The sequence below is a fragment of the Vanderwaltozyma polyspora genome, genomic scaffold, assembly GCF_000150035.1.
Source record: "Vanderwaltozyma polyspora DSM 70294 KpolScaffold1062 genomic scaffold, whole genome shotgun sequence".
Lineage (NCBI taxonomy): Eukaryota > Fungi > Ascomycota > Saccharomycetes > Saccharomycetales > Saccharomycetaceae > Vanderwaltozyma > Vanderwaltozyma polyspora.
The window spans coordinates 61758-77266 of NW_001834666.1; the positions used below are offsets into that span (position 1 = coordinate 61758).

At 32.2% G+C, this 15509-nt stretch overlaps 7 protein-coding genes and 1 non-coding gene across 8 annotated transcripts; 4 read left to right on the forward strand and 4 right to left on the reverse strand.

The window, feature by feature from the left end:
- Positions 1-558: 558 nt before the first annotated feature.
- Positions 559-1956, forward strand: Kpol_1062p28 (uncharacterized protein; the record flags this gene model as incomplete). The annotated part of the gene is made up of 1 exon (XM_001645128.1): positions 559-1956. The coding sequence occupies one exon, from the start codon at positions 559-561 to the stop codon at positions 1954-1956; it is 1398 nt and encodes a 465-aa protein (XP_001645178.1).
- Positions 1957-2137: 181 nt separating this feature from the next.
- On the reverse strand, positions 2138-3073 carry GCY1 (glycerol 2-dehydrogenase (NADP(+)) GCY1; the record flags this gene model as incomplete). The annotated part of the gene is made up of 1 exon (XM_001645129.1): positions 2138-3073. One exon carries the CDS (start codon positions 3071-3073, stop codon positions 2138-2140), a length of 936 nt encoding a protein of 311 aa, XP_001645179.1.
- Positions 3074-4899: 1826 nt separating this feature from the next.
- Positions 4900-5544, reverse strand: KEI1 (Kei1p; the record flags this gene model as incomplete). Its single annotated transcript, XM_001645130.1, has 1 exon — positions 4900-5544. The coding sequence occupies one exon, from the start codon at positions 5542-5544 to the stop codon at positions 4900-4902; it is 645 nt and encodes a 214-aa protein (XP_001645180.1).
- Positions 5545-6001: 457 nt separating this feature from the next.
- RIO1 (protein kinase RIO1) lies at positions 6002-7543 on the forward strand (the record flags this gene model as incomplete). Its single annotated transcript, XM_001645131.1, has 1 exon — positions 6002-7543. One exon carries the CDS (start codon positions 6002-6004, stop codon positions 7541-7543), a length of 1542 nt encoding a protein of 513 aa, XP_001645181.1.
- A 373-nt stretch (positions 7544-7916) lies between these two features.
- On the forward strand, positions 7917-9317 carry CDC40 (Cdc40p; the record flags this gene model as incomplete). The annotated part of the gene is made up of 1 exon (XM_001645132.1): positions 7917-9317. The coding sequence occupies one exon, from the start codon at positions 7917-7919 to the stop codon at positions 9315-9317; it is 1401 nt and encodes a 466-aa protein (XP_001645182.1).
- Positions 9318-9439: 122 nt separating this feature from the next.
- On the reverse strand, positions 9440-10744 carry RPT5 (proteasome regulatory particle base subunit RPT5; the record flags this gene model as incomplete). Its single annotated transcript, XM_001645133.1, has 1 exon — positions 9440-10744. The coding sequence occupies one exon, from the start codon at positions 10742-10744 to the stop codon at positions 9440-9442; it is 1305 nt and encodes a 434-aa protein (XP_001645183.1).
- A 2379-nt stretch (positions 10745-13123) lies between these two features.
- Positions 13124-13236, forward strand: Kpol_1062trna1. The gene is made up of 2 exons: positions 13124-13162; positions 13192-13236. It is a non-coding gene; the product is annotated as a tRNA-Leu (tRNA).
- Positions 13237-13520: 284 nt separating this feature from the next.
- Kpol_1062p34 (uncharacterized protein) lies at positions 13521-14081 on the reverse strand (the record flags this gene model as incomplete). Its single annotated transcript, XM_001645134.1, has 1 exon — positions 13521-14081. One exon carries the CDS (start codon positions 14079-14081, stop codon positions 13521-13523), a length of 561 nt encoding a protein of 186 aa, XP_001645184.1.
- Positions 14082-15509: the final 1428 nt, after the last annotated feature.

Consider the following 15509-nt stretch of genomic DNA (forward strand, 5'->3'; position numbering starts at 1 on the left):
AGCTTAATATTAATTTCAATCCGACTCCTTGACATCTTCTCAGTCAAAATTTGTTGTAAGATCTCAAATAATTTCAATAAAAATATAAGAAAACAGTTGTGCTAATATTAAATATTGTCCTTGACAACTTTATCGATCAATTGGTCCTTTGAAGAACTGACAATTGACATATAAAACCATCTCTTCTTGCGATGGAACATTCTTCAAATCCCTCTGGTATACAATTCTACACCAAAACTAGTTACCCTGCCTAAGATATCAAAGCATTTCCAACTAGCCAATACGAATTAAAATCGAAATAATTCACATCTGCTAAAGAGAAGAAGACTATAGAAAGAGATGAGTTAATAGAAGGTTGAATTGTTAATGATTCAAAGTTAGAAGAGGCCAAAAGGTTTTGGTTTTAAGGTTATAATACTTACTAGTTGGTGTAGGTGTTTTTTTTGTGAGTTTTTATCGTTAATTCGAGGTGCGACACACAAATATATTCTAGTTAAGGAGGAGATTCTTAACTTACGATAGAACTCTGAGAGTTATTAAATAATTGATTCATTTACAATGGAGAGATTCCATGAGGAGTTGAAGAACGAATTTGTGAAGGAGAATATTTCTAGTTCGAGGACTAAGCCTTTGTATATTAGCCAGGTTTCTGTGGAGAACGACTCCAGTGATCATCCTTTATCCTCAAGTTTTCTACAAAATGTATTGGAAAATGTAGTATCAAACCCTATACAGAACGTCGATACTGCATTAGGTTCATTTATTGACATTAAGAGGAATTTATTGTTTACTGGATTGTATAATGATGTCGATGTCACATTAGGTGCTGACAAAGGCGGGTCTTTATTGAATTTATCTCTGAAAATGGTTACTGATAAAATCGGTATTGAATCAATTGTCCCAACATCAGCAACCATAAGATTAAAGCCAAATGATTTAGTTACTAATTTACAAACTACTTTTACTACAACTTCCAATGATTGTTCCGTCAATTTCCATAAACTATGGCCTAATTTCTTGGGAATTGCTGATAGAGAAGCAATTGATTTCGGCGCCAAATACAACTTACAGTCGACTTCTTGGATCCAAAAATATTTTAAAGGTGAGTTCATCTTACCTTTCACAAAGGTACCTTCTTTGAGAACCGTATTATCGGTAGATGTGTCAGAAGATAAAGTTTCCCATTTACAAAGATTGAATTGTAATTATAAAGCAGGTATTCAAAAATTATGGTTAAAAGATGATTTGAATACGTTCCCAGTTTTTTACTCCGGTTTATCTATCGTTAATAACAAACCTATCTTTAACGGTGAAATTCCAATTGACGTCCCATCTCCAGAACAGACCCCAAGTTATCAATCTGGTTGGTTGACTACTTTTTCGAAAGATTCCACAAAATGGTTGGGCTCCTTCCCGAACTCTGGTGAGTGCTTAAACTTGAAGAACGAATATGTGCTATCGCAATTGGACTCTGATAATAAACCCATCAACACTAACATAAATAGATTTGAAGCAAATTTTGAGAAATATGTATCGATCCTAAACTCTCGTGTTATCACTACTGTTTTGATGAATGGTGGATTCCAATTCCCAATTGATGAATCTACTAGGTCTACATTTGTTGGGGAAAGTTGGGATAAACGTAACTCTTTGATTAAAGATATTATATTAAACAAGAGTGATATGAACTTCAAGTGTGGCTTTATTTCAAGTTTCAAGCTCCCTAATACCGAGTTAGATTCACCATTAAGGTTACAAATTTCTGCATTAACTGAAAATAAATTCAAAGGTCTAGCCAACTACTTTGATGGTTGTGCTGCTGATACCGGAGTTTCATTAGTATACAAAACAAAGGATACTAATATGGCACTTTCGTATAAAGTTCCGCTAATGCAAAGTTCTAATTCCCCTGCTACTTCGGGCTTCTCATTTGATATTGCTATTACATATTGTTAAGATTCTTACTTATTTTCTATATTCTATATAATAAAAAAATCTTGTTAATAACATAATGATTTCCATTGAACTAGAGACCATAAGCATAAGCATAGTTATAAGAAACATGTACTTGAACTATATCTTTAAAAACATGCCAAATGTATAAAATGGTATATAAATGTCATAAACTAATATAAAATTAGGCGAATGTGTTGAATGGGGAGAAATCTGGAGCACAAGTTCTCTTTTCACCTTTTTCCTTAGATAAGTTGGTGATCTTTTCAACATCTTCTGGGGCCAAAGTTAAGGTTTGCAAGTTAGAGATGATTCTTGACTCAGTAACAGATTTTGGTAAGACAACTACACCTCTTTGAACATCCCAACTAACAACTAAGTTAGCAGCAGGAATATTGTATTTCTTGGCCAATTCTTCAACTAACGGTTCTTTTAAGATGGCAGCACCAGTACCACCTAATGGAGAGTAAGCTTCTACAACAATACCCTTTTCTTTACAGAAGTTGACCAATTCAACTTGTGGTAACAATGGATGCAATTCGATTTGGTTTACAGCTGGAACTAATTTGTTACCTGGAGAACTCAACAATTCCTTTATGTTGTTAATAGAAAAGTTAGAGACACCGACAGCTTTACATTTACCAGTTGCTGGTAATTCTTGCATCAATTCCCAAGTCTTGACGAAGTTCCAAGTATCTAAGTCAACATCACGTTTACCATTTGGTAATCCTGGGAATGTCAAGTAATTACCACTTTCTTCACATTGGGCTGGGTTTAAAGGAATTGGCCAATGGATTAAGTATAAATCAACATAATCTAGACCCAATCTTTCCAAAGATTGTTCTAAAGCCAATTGAGGAGTTCTTTGTTGAGTACCCCATAATTTAGTAGTAACAAAGATTTCATTTCTTGGAACACCAGAATCTCTAATTGCTTTACCAACTTCACCTTCATTACAATAGATAGCAGCACCATCAATGTGTCTGTAACCGGTTTTCAAAGCAGTAAGAACAGCCTTGTAAGCATCATTCTCCAATGATTGCCAAGTACCTAAACCAACAGCTGGAAGTTCAGCACCAGTGTTCAATTTAACTCTAGTTTCACAGTTCTTCAAAGACATTTTAATTATACTATTGTTCAAAAAAGGGTTGGATATCCAGTTAGATTATAAAATTTATAATAAATAACAACCAATTAGCTATTCAATTGATACCTGTATGCAATCAATATCAAGAATAACACCTAAACTTAAATATATATCCAAAGATAATTTATAATGATCAAGTTATTAGTCCTTTATATACTTTTCGAATTCGAAACTGCCAAAGATGACGTAAAAGCTCAATATAGAGCCTAAAGCTACTAATTGGAAAAAACAAAAGTGAATGGTAAGACAAGTTAGCGTATACCAAAGCAGATGAGTACATCAAAATGACATCTATAAAACATGATTACTTATTACATTCATTAAGTTCAATTTCAATTAACACTGGCTCTGTATTCTTCTCATCATCTCCCTCCACATAGAGCTATCCAAGGTTTTGCTTAAGCTTTACTAATCAACAAGAAATTGGTGTTTATAATTGACAATTCTTTGATCTATTGCTGCTTGTAGGAAACAGCCAATTGATTAAACATTACGGTTCGGTTATTTAAGCTTGATTGATTGATTGATATTAGTTGCAACTATAGGAGGACTGTTATGCTAATGAGCTTTTAAACGGTGTTTAGACGGATTAATCCTATCTTATTACCAAGACAGCTGGAAGACAGGGGTTTTGCTTTACAGCACCAGTTGTCATTGTTTCCCTGAGAGCATTTGTTGGTTTGAATTGAACCTCAAACACTGGGACAGCTTTAAGTCCAACTCTCTTTCTCTCACTCTGTCTGCAATTTGAATAATTTGTAAAGTTCCTCGTATTCGCAATACACAATACAATATATGCAAGGAAGTATAACGTTATTCAAGAGACTCTCTGACAAGCAATATAACCAATCCAGTTGTTGGGTTGGGTTGGTTGCTACATCGAAGTGCTTGGTTAAAAACAGCGATCGAAAGTTTGTTAGGCTAATTGCCTCGGTTTGCTCTTGACCGTGATAAATAGCAGTGGTTCGTTAAACTGAGGCTGAATCTCTTCTCGTCAACTAACTGTAGCAAGTTTAACACTTAATTGTTGCTGATTAATAGCTAGTTTGGAAGGTGGGATGGATATATAGATGTTCCATCATTTTTGTAGCTTTTTCCAACTTCCTGTGGTGGGTTTCACGATGCTTGAACTGCATAACTGTTAGGTAATTTAGTTTGGTTAATTCCGAGTATCTCCTGTTAACTACGGATGGACTAAACAGGTTATTTAGCAGCTACTATAATTAATTAGTTTACAGTCAAGCTTCAATTCAAGATACGTAACGATTATATCTTGAATGGGATTACTATTATTGCCATGTCTATATTAACTGACTATTATTGTTATTATAGTAGAATGTAACCTTTGGTGAACTTTTCTTGTTTAGATTTATGAAAGGTTCTTGATATCTGGAAAACATGAGTATGGCGTCACGTATGTACTGTTGAGCTATGTTCAAAAGCTTATTCAACGGCTACCTTAGCTGGCATTGATGTGTCTAGAGTTAAGGAATGTGTATATGGATGGCACTGCATTTTCCAATCTGTCTTCTTCGTAAGATAAATATTTTATTCTTTAAGATATATATCATTATAATACAATGTTTTGGGGAGAATATAATAGTCAATGAGATTAAATTTCTTGTCTATATCTATCTATATATATATATACTTAAATGCATACGATAACGATGGGATTTATAGGCAAAAAAAATACTCACCCACATGACTTGATTTCGGTTATTCTTATTGTTTCATGAACGACAGTGGAAGACCTCAATTCCACTATTATTATATTGGTATCTTTAAATAATTGTATATTATGTTAAAATGTGTCTTGCTAAATTGTAGCAACTTTTTTTACTTTTGATCCACCATTGTACAATCTTGTTTTTATTCTTTAAATCTTGTTCAACATCATCGAAATCAACCATGTATTTTGGATGTAGAAATAATTCTTGATTGAATGCGGCTAAAATGAAATTGAAGTACATTCTGCTTACTAGCGCAACTACAGTAATCAAAATCGTGAAAGTGTATTCGTACGTTTCCGAGGCACCTTGGCCATATTCATCAACACCACTTCCATCAGACATACCAGAACCAGTTTCTGTGAACCACTGAGAACTGAATATCATCGTAAAAACACAGGTTAAAAAGGTATCAAATGAAAATACAACAAAAATCTGAGAATAAGTCAACAACGATGGGGTGTGTACTTGAAACAACCCTTGAGAGTATATTATTAAGGTAAATACTGACCATAGATAAGAAACCCATTGGAAAACATTCAAAGGATGTCCAGTGAAAAGAGCTAATATACCGTAAGCACCGCTACATTTGTTCAATATAGTAATACCTAGAACTGTCTCAACGCCGATATATAAAGGTAGAAACCCAAAAAATGATCTTGGCAAATTACTATAATGAGTTTTTACTCTAGAAAGTTCCTGATTTATATTCATTGATAGTTATCCTTCCTTATTATATTATTATCCCCTTCCAAAAACTAAATCAAAAATAAAAGCACAGCCAAAACCCAAAAACTTAGATAAATAACTAATCAATAGGATGATACCCTTCTATTAAGTCTGATTGTAACCCAAATATCTTCTTTCAGCAACAACCTTTAACAATTTCAAGTCTATTAGTTAAGACTTCATGCTCTTATTAAATATTCAATACTTTAAAGATATTTAAATATTGAAAAAAAAAAATTAATGCGATGAGATGAGGCTTCAGAGTGAAAAATTTTGATCTCATCTCAGAACTCAAATAAGACCAGTTAAGCCATTAAAAGGACGATTTATAGGTTGATTCTGGTACTTAGAGGTAGTTATAGTAGTGTATTTTCATATATTCGAAGTAATTTGAGAAGTATTTGGTGAAGGACGTCTGAGATAAGAGATTGTAGGTGAGAAGATGTCATTCGATGAAAAATTTGACAGGTTAAAGATATCTGGTAATGATGTTAATACTAGAATTTTAGAGAAATATGGTCATAAAATCAAAACCGATGAGTTGAGTTTTACTAAAGGTAAGACGAATAAGGATAAGGCCAATAGAGCCACTGTTGAGAATGTTTTGGATCCAAGAACAATGAGATTTTTAAAGGCCTTAACAAATAGAGGTGTGATTTCAGCATTCAATGGTTGTTTGAGTACTGGTAAAGAGGCTAATGTGTACCATGCCTTTGCAGGAGATGGTACCTCTTCTAGAAATACAGATGTAAAGGTCGAAGATCTGGTCAAATTGACTAGTGTTGAAGTAAACCAAGATTCAGAAGAAGATAATGGTGATAATAATAACGTTGCAGATATAGATGGATCGAAACCTGAGGGCGTTGAACTTAGAAAAGAATATGCAATCAAGATTTATAAAACCTCCATTTTAGTTTTTAAAGATCGTGAACGTTATGTTGATGGTGAATATCGTTTCAGAAATTCCAGGTCTCAACATAACCCCAGAAAAATGATTAAAATTTGGGCAGAGAAGGAATTTCGTAATTTAAGAAGAATCCATCAAAGTGGTGTCATTCCAGCTCCTAAGCCTGTTGAAGTTAAATCGAATGTTTTAGTGATGGAATTTTTAAACCGTGGTAATGGGTTTGCGTCTCCTCGTTTGAAAGACTACCCATACAAAGATAGAGATGAAATTTTTTGGTATTATCATATATTAGTTGCCTACATGAGACTTTTATACCAAGTTTGCAGATTAGTACATGCCGATCTTTCAGAATATAATACAATTGTCCATCAAGGTAAATTGTATATGATTGATGTTTCCCAAAGTGTGGAACCTGAACATCCAATGAGTTTGGATTTCTTAAGAATGGATATTAAAAATGTAAATGGTTATTTTGAAAAAATGGGTATTGATATTTTCCCTGAACGTATAATATTTCAATTTGTTATATCAGAAAAACTAGAGACCTTTAAAGGTGACTTAAATAGTGCAGATGATTTAAGAGAATTTGTTAAAAATAATTTGCCAATAAAGTCAACCGATGAAGATGAAGCAGAAGATGAAGTATTCAGATCTCTACATCTTGTTAGAAATTTGGGTGGTTTAGAAGAAAGAGATTTTGATAGGTTCACAGATGGTAAATTTGATTTATTGAAAACTTTAATTGCATCCGATAACCAAAAGAATTTTACAGCCTCAGAACAATATGGCATGGAAGATTTAGATGCTGATGACTCTAGCGAAAACGAAGACTCGAGTGCAGGTGAAGATGAGGAAGAAGAAGATGATGATGAAGATGATGATGATGATGAAGAAGAATATAGTGATTATTCAGATTCAGATGATGATTCTAAACCTAAAGGAAAGAAATATGAGGATAAGGACGACAAGAAGAAACGTAAACAGGAAACCAAAGAGGCCAAGAGGGAGAAAAGAAAGACAAAGGTTAAGAAACATATCAAAAAGAAGTTAATCAAAAAGACTAAATCCAAAAAATGATTCGAATTCGATCATATTTTAAATTTTAGATAGATTTAGTTATAAATTTATTTTGTATTCATATATAGAGGTATTGGCATCATTTAATTCAGCATAATTTCCTAAATTCATTTTAAATACACAAGAGTAAGGGCTGTTCTCGATTGATAAAATTACGGTATCATTCATAGATTACCTCGTTTCGTATTTTTATCATCTTATATATTGTCTTTCTTTTATGTCATTGCTTAATTATGGCAATATCAAAATTTAACTATTTCCGAATATCAAATTAAAGATAAAAGGAACTCATCGTCAACATTAAATAAAGACTTGTGTATAAAAAGGGTTAAAGAACTGATAATAAAGACATTTGTGGTCTGTTTATTACGATATGGGTCTGGTAGAGGGCTACGATTCTGAAAGTTCCGATGCTTCTAATTATGATGGTCATGAAGAGGTAGGTCAACTGCAACATTTACATAATGATGCTAATTCTCAAACTACAAGCAAGAATAATGATACTAGTAGAGACTCTGATAATGTAGTTATAACTGAATTAGATCACACTAAGAGGCGTTTAAAATATTCCAAGTCAGAGTTAAGATCATTTAGAAAGAAACGGAAGAGTGATAGTCCCTGGGGGAAGTGGTCAGAAAGTGAAAGTATCAATAGTGAGAGTGATTTAGAGGTTAATACAGATTTAAATGAATACCAGGATGAATCTCAGTTCAAGACTCTGGAAAAAGATGTTGCAGAAAAGTCCACTTTCCATGGGGAATCAGAAAAGGATTACAAAGGTCGTTCATTTACATATCCGCCTATTGATGTCGAATGTGACCTCCAAAAGCCAGCATTATCATTCAAGTGCTACTTGCCAAAGAAAGAGATATATGTGTATCAAGGACACCGCCATGGTACTACAAGCTTAGAATTTTTCCCCAAAACTGGGCATCTATTTGTTTCAGGCGGTAATGACAATGTAATTAGGATATGGGATTTCTATCATAAACGAGAACTATTAAGGGATTATATTGGACATTCAAAGGCCATTAAAACTACAAATTTTAATGATGATGGGAAAATGTTTATAAGCTCCTCGTTTGATAAATATGTTAAAATCTGGGATACAGAAACAGGAAAAGTAAGAAGTAAACTTAGATTGAACAGCACGCCAAATGATGTCAAATTTCGACCATTAAATCCAAATGAATATATAGTTGGTCTGTCTAATTCTCAGATAAAACATTACGACACTAGAGTGTCGGAAAAGCAAGGTTTGATTCAGGTATATGACCATCACCAGAGTAGCATTTTAAATTTAAGATACTTTCCAGATGGTACAAAATTCATCTCATCTTCTGAAGATAAATCGGTAAGAATATGGGAGAACCAAATTAACATTCCCATTAAACAAATTAGTGATACTGCACAACATTCTATGCCATTTATAAATATCCATCCACAAGGACATTATTTTTCAACACAGAGTATGGATAATACTATATATTCATTTGGGATGAAACCTAAATATAAAAGATATCCTAAAAAAACGTTTAAAGGTCATACGTCTTCTGGTTTTGGTATTGAACTTGCATTTTCTCCAGATGGGAAGTATATTTGTTCTGGTGATGCTAATAGTCGGTTATTTATTTGGGATTGGGTTACTACGAGATTGTTGAGAACATTTGAAGTTCCTGGAAAAAAACCAGTAACACAAGTAGCATGGAATCCTCAAGAAACAAGTAAAGTAATCTGTTCTGGTCAAACTGGTGAAATTTATTTGTATGACTGAAGATTTAATTAACTAGATTATAAATTTATCAGAGTTTACCTTTCCTTAGAATAGAGTTGTAACATTATTTATTGACTTACTTTTCTATTGAGTGATATATATACTTATTTATAGAAAATGAATTATGCATAGAATGATACTGATTTTGATTTTCTTGCTTGAACTTCACCAATAGCTTCCACAAAATCTTCATGCTTTACTGATGATTGACCATTTCTCAAGGCGATCATACCAGCTTCGACCGATACTGCTTTTAATTGAGCACCATTAAATTCATCAGTTGATCTTGCTAATTCTTGCCAGTTTATATCATCGTCTGTTGTCATTTTTCTCGAATGAATTTGCAAGATTTGAGCTCTTGCATCTTCAGTTGGTAGAGGGAACTCGATTTTTCTATCCAATCTACCTGATCTTAACAAAGCTGGATCCAAAACATCTACTCTGTTTGTAGCAGCAAGAACTTTCACTCTATCATCAGAACCGAACCCATCCAATTGATTTAATAGTTCCAACATAGTTCTTTGAACTTCTCTGTCACCTGATTTTTCTGAATCAAAACGTTTTGTACCAATAGCATCTAATTCATCGATGAAAATAATAGTTGGGGCTTTTTCCTTTGCAAGAGCAAACGCATCACGTACCAATTTGGCACCTTCACCAATAAACATTTGGACTAATTGTGGAGCGGCTAATTTCAAGAATGTGGCATTAGTTTGAGCAGCACAAGCACGCGCTAATAAGGTTTTACCAGTACCTGGTGGACCATACATAAGCGCACCCTTTGGAGCTTTAATACCCATATCTTTAAATTTATCTGCCCTTTTCATTGGTAATACAATTGCTTCCACTAATTCTTCGATTTGTTTATCTAGACCACCAACATCGGAATATGTTTCAGTTGGTTTTTCATCGACTTCCATAGCCTTCACACGGGAATCAAATTCAGAAGGTAAAGTATCTAAAATTAAATAAGAGTCCTTATTGACACCCACTAAATCATTTGGTTTTAATTTATCTGGATCGACCAAACCAACCATTGGTAGAAACACAGTTTGTCTTGAAGATGTTTTGACTACAGCTGCTTTACCCTTTGCAGTATTGTCTAAATTGACATTACCACCTTGTATAGTCGATTCACTATTATCTTTATCACCAATTTCATCCATATCCATTACTTCAACGACATTAGCCACTAAATAGGGAAGCTGTCTATTATTCTTAATTTTTTCTTTGTTATCCTTAATTTTTTCTTGCATGACATTACTCTCATGGGACAATCTTTGCAATTCTGATCTAAATATTCTTATTTCATTGTCCAGCAATTTTGTTCTTGTTTGTAATTCTTGTGCTGATAAATTTAAAATATCTTGATCTAATTCTTCATCGCCTGGTAAAACTTGGGCATCTAATTCTTCTAAAGTAGCCATCTTGATCAGCACACAATTCTTCTGATAAGATATGAATAATATATGGTTAAAAATGTATCTAACAGACCTCTGTAAATGAATTCAATATAATTTGAATTTTGTATAAACCTTGAAAAAAAAATATATATATATATATAAAATTATATTCAAAAATTCACAAAATCTATAGATTCAACCATGCAATTCCTCAGACGGTATACTAATTTCGATATATACCTTTGGCACACTTTGAAATCAGCGTTTGTTGATCTTATCAGCTACTTCTAGAACCAATATATACTTATAAGTGTTCTAATAAGGCTTTACTTCTATATCTTTAATTTTAATTAAGTTAATTAAAATTAAAGATATATTCGCCACCCAATAGGTTACCCTGTTATGTACATGTGATCTGTTCCGGGTAACATTATTATTATTTATTAATATAGGCAAGTTGATCCTTCCATAGTTAAGAACTATATAGGTTAATTAAACGTCAGTAATGGATTTATATTCCCATATTAAAGCTCATTCATTATGTTAACAAGATCCTATAATCAGGGTCTTGTCGGTTATGTAAAATTGGATGACAGTAACATATCCTGTTCTAAACTAATATATATAAGTATATTTATGATTTTATGCTTGTTGTAGTTCTCTTTGCTTTTCTAATTCTTTTTTTAGCTCCATTGTGAAGTTGTCTTCTACCTCTACATCATCCCAATCTTCTTCCCAAAGGCTATTCTGCACGTTAGTGGCTTCTTTTATAGTTTCAGTGTCTGGCCATGTATCCACTGGGAAATCTTCAAATTCATCATCTTCTTCTAAAGTTCTCTTAGTGATATCTTTGGCAACTACATTGCCAGTGTTAGAACTAGCATCGGTAATATTAGTGGTACTCATCGTGGTCTATATTACTTGCTTAGATACCTTTCATATGCTAATACAATTCCATTTAAACTTGTTATGCTCTTCAATATGTTAATTAACCTGATTGATATTTTTTTAAATATGGCCTTTCTAGAATTAGGAAATAATATTTGCCACATGCAAGACGAATTGTGATCACGTGATACTGTGGTAATGCTGTATCATAATAGACGGTTTGGATCACGTGATATATCTATATACCTATATATAGTGGTAATAGGTGTCCTTATCTTGCATTTCTTACTTCTCTGATCCGTCAATATTAATGGATTAATATGGGATTGTCAGATATCAATCAGTTCATAAGATCACTCTATATATAAATATTAATATTTTCATCTAGTAAGGACTGAATTTTCTACTAATCTGGGTACTTACTCTGAACTAGAACTACAATAGCTATATCAAGGCATAATTTATGACAGCTAAAAACTGCTGACAGGGACAGTTAATTAAATTACTGGAGAAAGGTTATAGATTTACTTACTATTATACGCAGATAGTGTATTATGATTAGTTACTTAAAGATTTACTCTGTTTATTGTTATGTATGTATACGATAATTCTTTTCCCACCAAATTTTGAGAATAGATCGTGTTACTTTGTTAAGGGAACTATATATAAATATTCTGTTGTTACCAAAAATGTTGATAAGTGAATAGGCAGTGCCTTCAATTAGGCGTAATGCGTGTAGTTAATTGGGTATTTATGATGACGGACTATGTATTGAATATAATATGGTCAATTATATCTACTTCTATTCATTAAATCAAAAAAAAAAATAAGGGAATAGAAAATTCGGTATGATATTAATAATTTACCACTGATAACCCTCTGTTGGAAAGAACACTTGAAACAATTTCTACAGTTATAGAAGTATAAAATAAAGTCAAGGAAATAGCAATATACAGTTATTCAATTCCAATCCCCTTTATCTCATATTTTGAGAACTGTTTCATAAGAAAAAAAATATCAATAACATACCTGACCAAATTTAAGTACAGGGGCTCATAAATTCAGACATCCTTTAATTAATCAATGAGAATCTATCTATATTTAATAGAGATTTAAATGTATTATTTGGCCTTTATTATTATTTAGTTGTATATTGAATTTGGTATACGTTAGAATGAAGGCTGGTAGGCGTTTATTCTATAGGATCTTAAGGGTGGAGATCTGTAGGTTAAAGTAAATATACTAGTTAATAATAATAAAGTTCTATATTCTTTTATGTACAAAGTAAGATACTAAATAATATACAATAATGTACAATGATCTCTTTAAATAGCAATGTTAATAGCATGTAACAACATTCTTGTAGTGACACATATTTCTTCACCTTCAAGGTTCGTATGAAGTAACCTCGAAATAGTCTCGAAATAATACATAAAATTTGCATCACGTGTATTTGGTTAACCATAATATTCCATAATATTCATCTTCATTTCCAAGAATTTCAACAAATAAAGCGGTTGTTTGGCCGAGCGGTCTAAGGCGCCTGATTCAAGTATTAAATTACTTAACTACTAAGTAGGAATACTCAGGTATCGTAAGATGCAAGAGTTCGAATCTCTTAGCAACCATTATTTTTTCTATCTTCTTTTAGAGAAGACATAACTAATAGAAGTCTCTCCATTTATATTTTTAATGAATGAATATTTGATTGATTAACAGGGCAAGTCAATTCACTAATTAACCAAGACTTCAGTTCCATTCTCTCATGGATAATCTACGTTCAAATCATTAGAAATGATCATTGCAAAAAAATAATACATATATATATGCGTGTGTGTTTTATGTACTTGTTATTTTTTAGATATTAAAATATTCGTTATTAATTCGTTACTGCCATTATATTTTTAAGTTTTCATGCATTTTTATATTTATATTTTAGACTTCTTAAATGACTTAATTCAGTATCCATCGATTTTGCCATTTTTTTAACAGCAATGGAAATTAGATATAATAAATGAGGTAAATGGAAAAACACTTCTAAAGAGAACTGATCATGCAAATGTAAGAAACAAATCCACGAGATTGAAATTAAGACAATCATATTTATAATATTCAATTTAAAATTATCGATTCTTAACGTAATTAATTTTGTAATCGAATAATCATTAATTAGATCATATCTTATATTGATACAAGAAAAGATCATACTTTGTGAACCTAATATAAATAGAATTGAATAGATACCTTTCCTTCTTGTGGAGAACAATAAAAAAGTTGTGCAACTTACTAAATATGCTAGGCACAATAAATTTATATATTTCAGTTTTCTAACCTCGTTACTCAATTCAAATTTTTGTATTAACACTTCTTGATCGTCGGTATCCATAGGTTCGAAAGTAAACTCACCATCATCATCATCATCAACATTACTATCTTCCAGCACTCTTCTATTAAATCTACGTAATCTAGACATATTTAGTGATAAAAGTTGTAAACAACAATAAGAGCAATAACAACCCTCAAATATTAACTTTGACTGCTGTGCTCAATATGCCTGTAATCCCAGATAATAATTCGGCCCTAAACGTAACCAATCCAGCCTATCCAGAGCTATCGAACACTACCAAACCGACAACAACGTTGATAATAGTAATAACAATACTAACAGTAATAACAAACATATATATAAAAATACAGAATCGAATTATCAAGCAGACGAGAGAAAAATAACGAGAGGAACACATACGAGCTTTAATGAAAAAAATAACCTGACGTAACGTAAAGTTAACGTAATACAAACGTAATTGAGTTCAGTAGAAAAATAAAAATGGTGCTGAATACAAGAGTTAGCTTAGTTTAGTTCAATCCAGTTCAGTTCAGTTCAGTTCAGTTCAGTTCAGTTCAGTTGATGTGGGATATATCTTCTTCAAGGAAACCTGACCCTGTAAGCTTTGATGAATAATATAACTGGAATTCCGATACGATTTCGGATTCGATTCGAAGGCACCACCTCAAAACCTCTATAACTTTTTGTTTACTCTTCAAGGATAAAGTGTATGTAGTTCTATTTTATTTTGTTTTATTTTATTTCTTATTTGCAAATGCAACAAACAATATTTTAACAAGAACTTCTTGTGTGTAGTCCCCCCATCTCATTGCAGTTGTTGCTGCTACTGGTGGGACTCCTACATAAGATATATAATATTTAGAATTAACCTTTATAGTTAGTTGATGCTTGCAGGAGAAACGATCTTTTTAGCTTGCTTGCATGGAGTGTTCGTAGTTGGGTTGTTCTTCTAGTAATGTAATGTAATGTGATGTGATCGCAATTGTAGTTTAGAATCGTGGTTTGTTGTCATTTGCTTGAGCCCCTGGGATTTAATTTTTTTTTTTTTATTTATCGAAATATGTTCAGTATTGATTAATAAGGAAATTTTTATTTTATTTTTTTACTGAATTCATTGTAGTCTTGTCATCAACATTTCACATAAAGTGTCTAACATTGGCAATGAGCAAGAATAGAATAGAATAAATGGAAATTGTTTAGAAATTTGATATTGATAAATAATTGGACTTTTTCCTGTTGTTTAAGGTTTTATCGAATTGAGTAAAAAAACTATATTCTTATTTTATGTGGTTAAGTGGTTTGCTTTGTAATTGCCAAAAATGGAACCATTTCTGAAGGGTTAATTTATTACGTTCAATTCAATAACTAGATAATTAATTATTAATAAAGTATATTCGAGAAGTTAAAAAAAATTCTTTGTTTTCTTGTTTGCTTTCCTGTTTCCTACTCTCCTATTTCCTTTCTTGTTTCTTTATCTGTCCGATTTATCTTCTCCCTCATTAAAACAAAGCTATATATGTCTGTCTCCCTTCCCTTTCCTTTATGTACATTTTG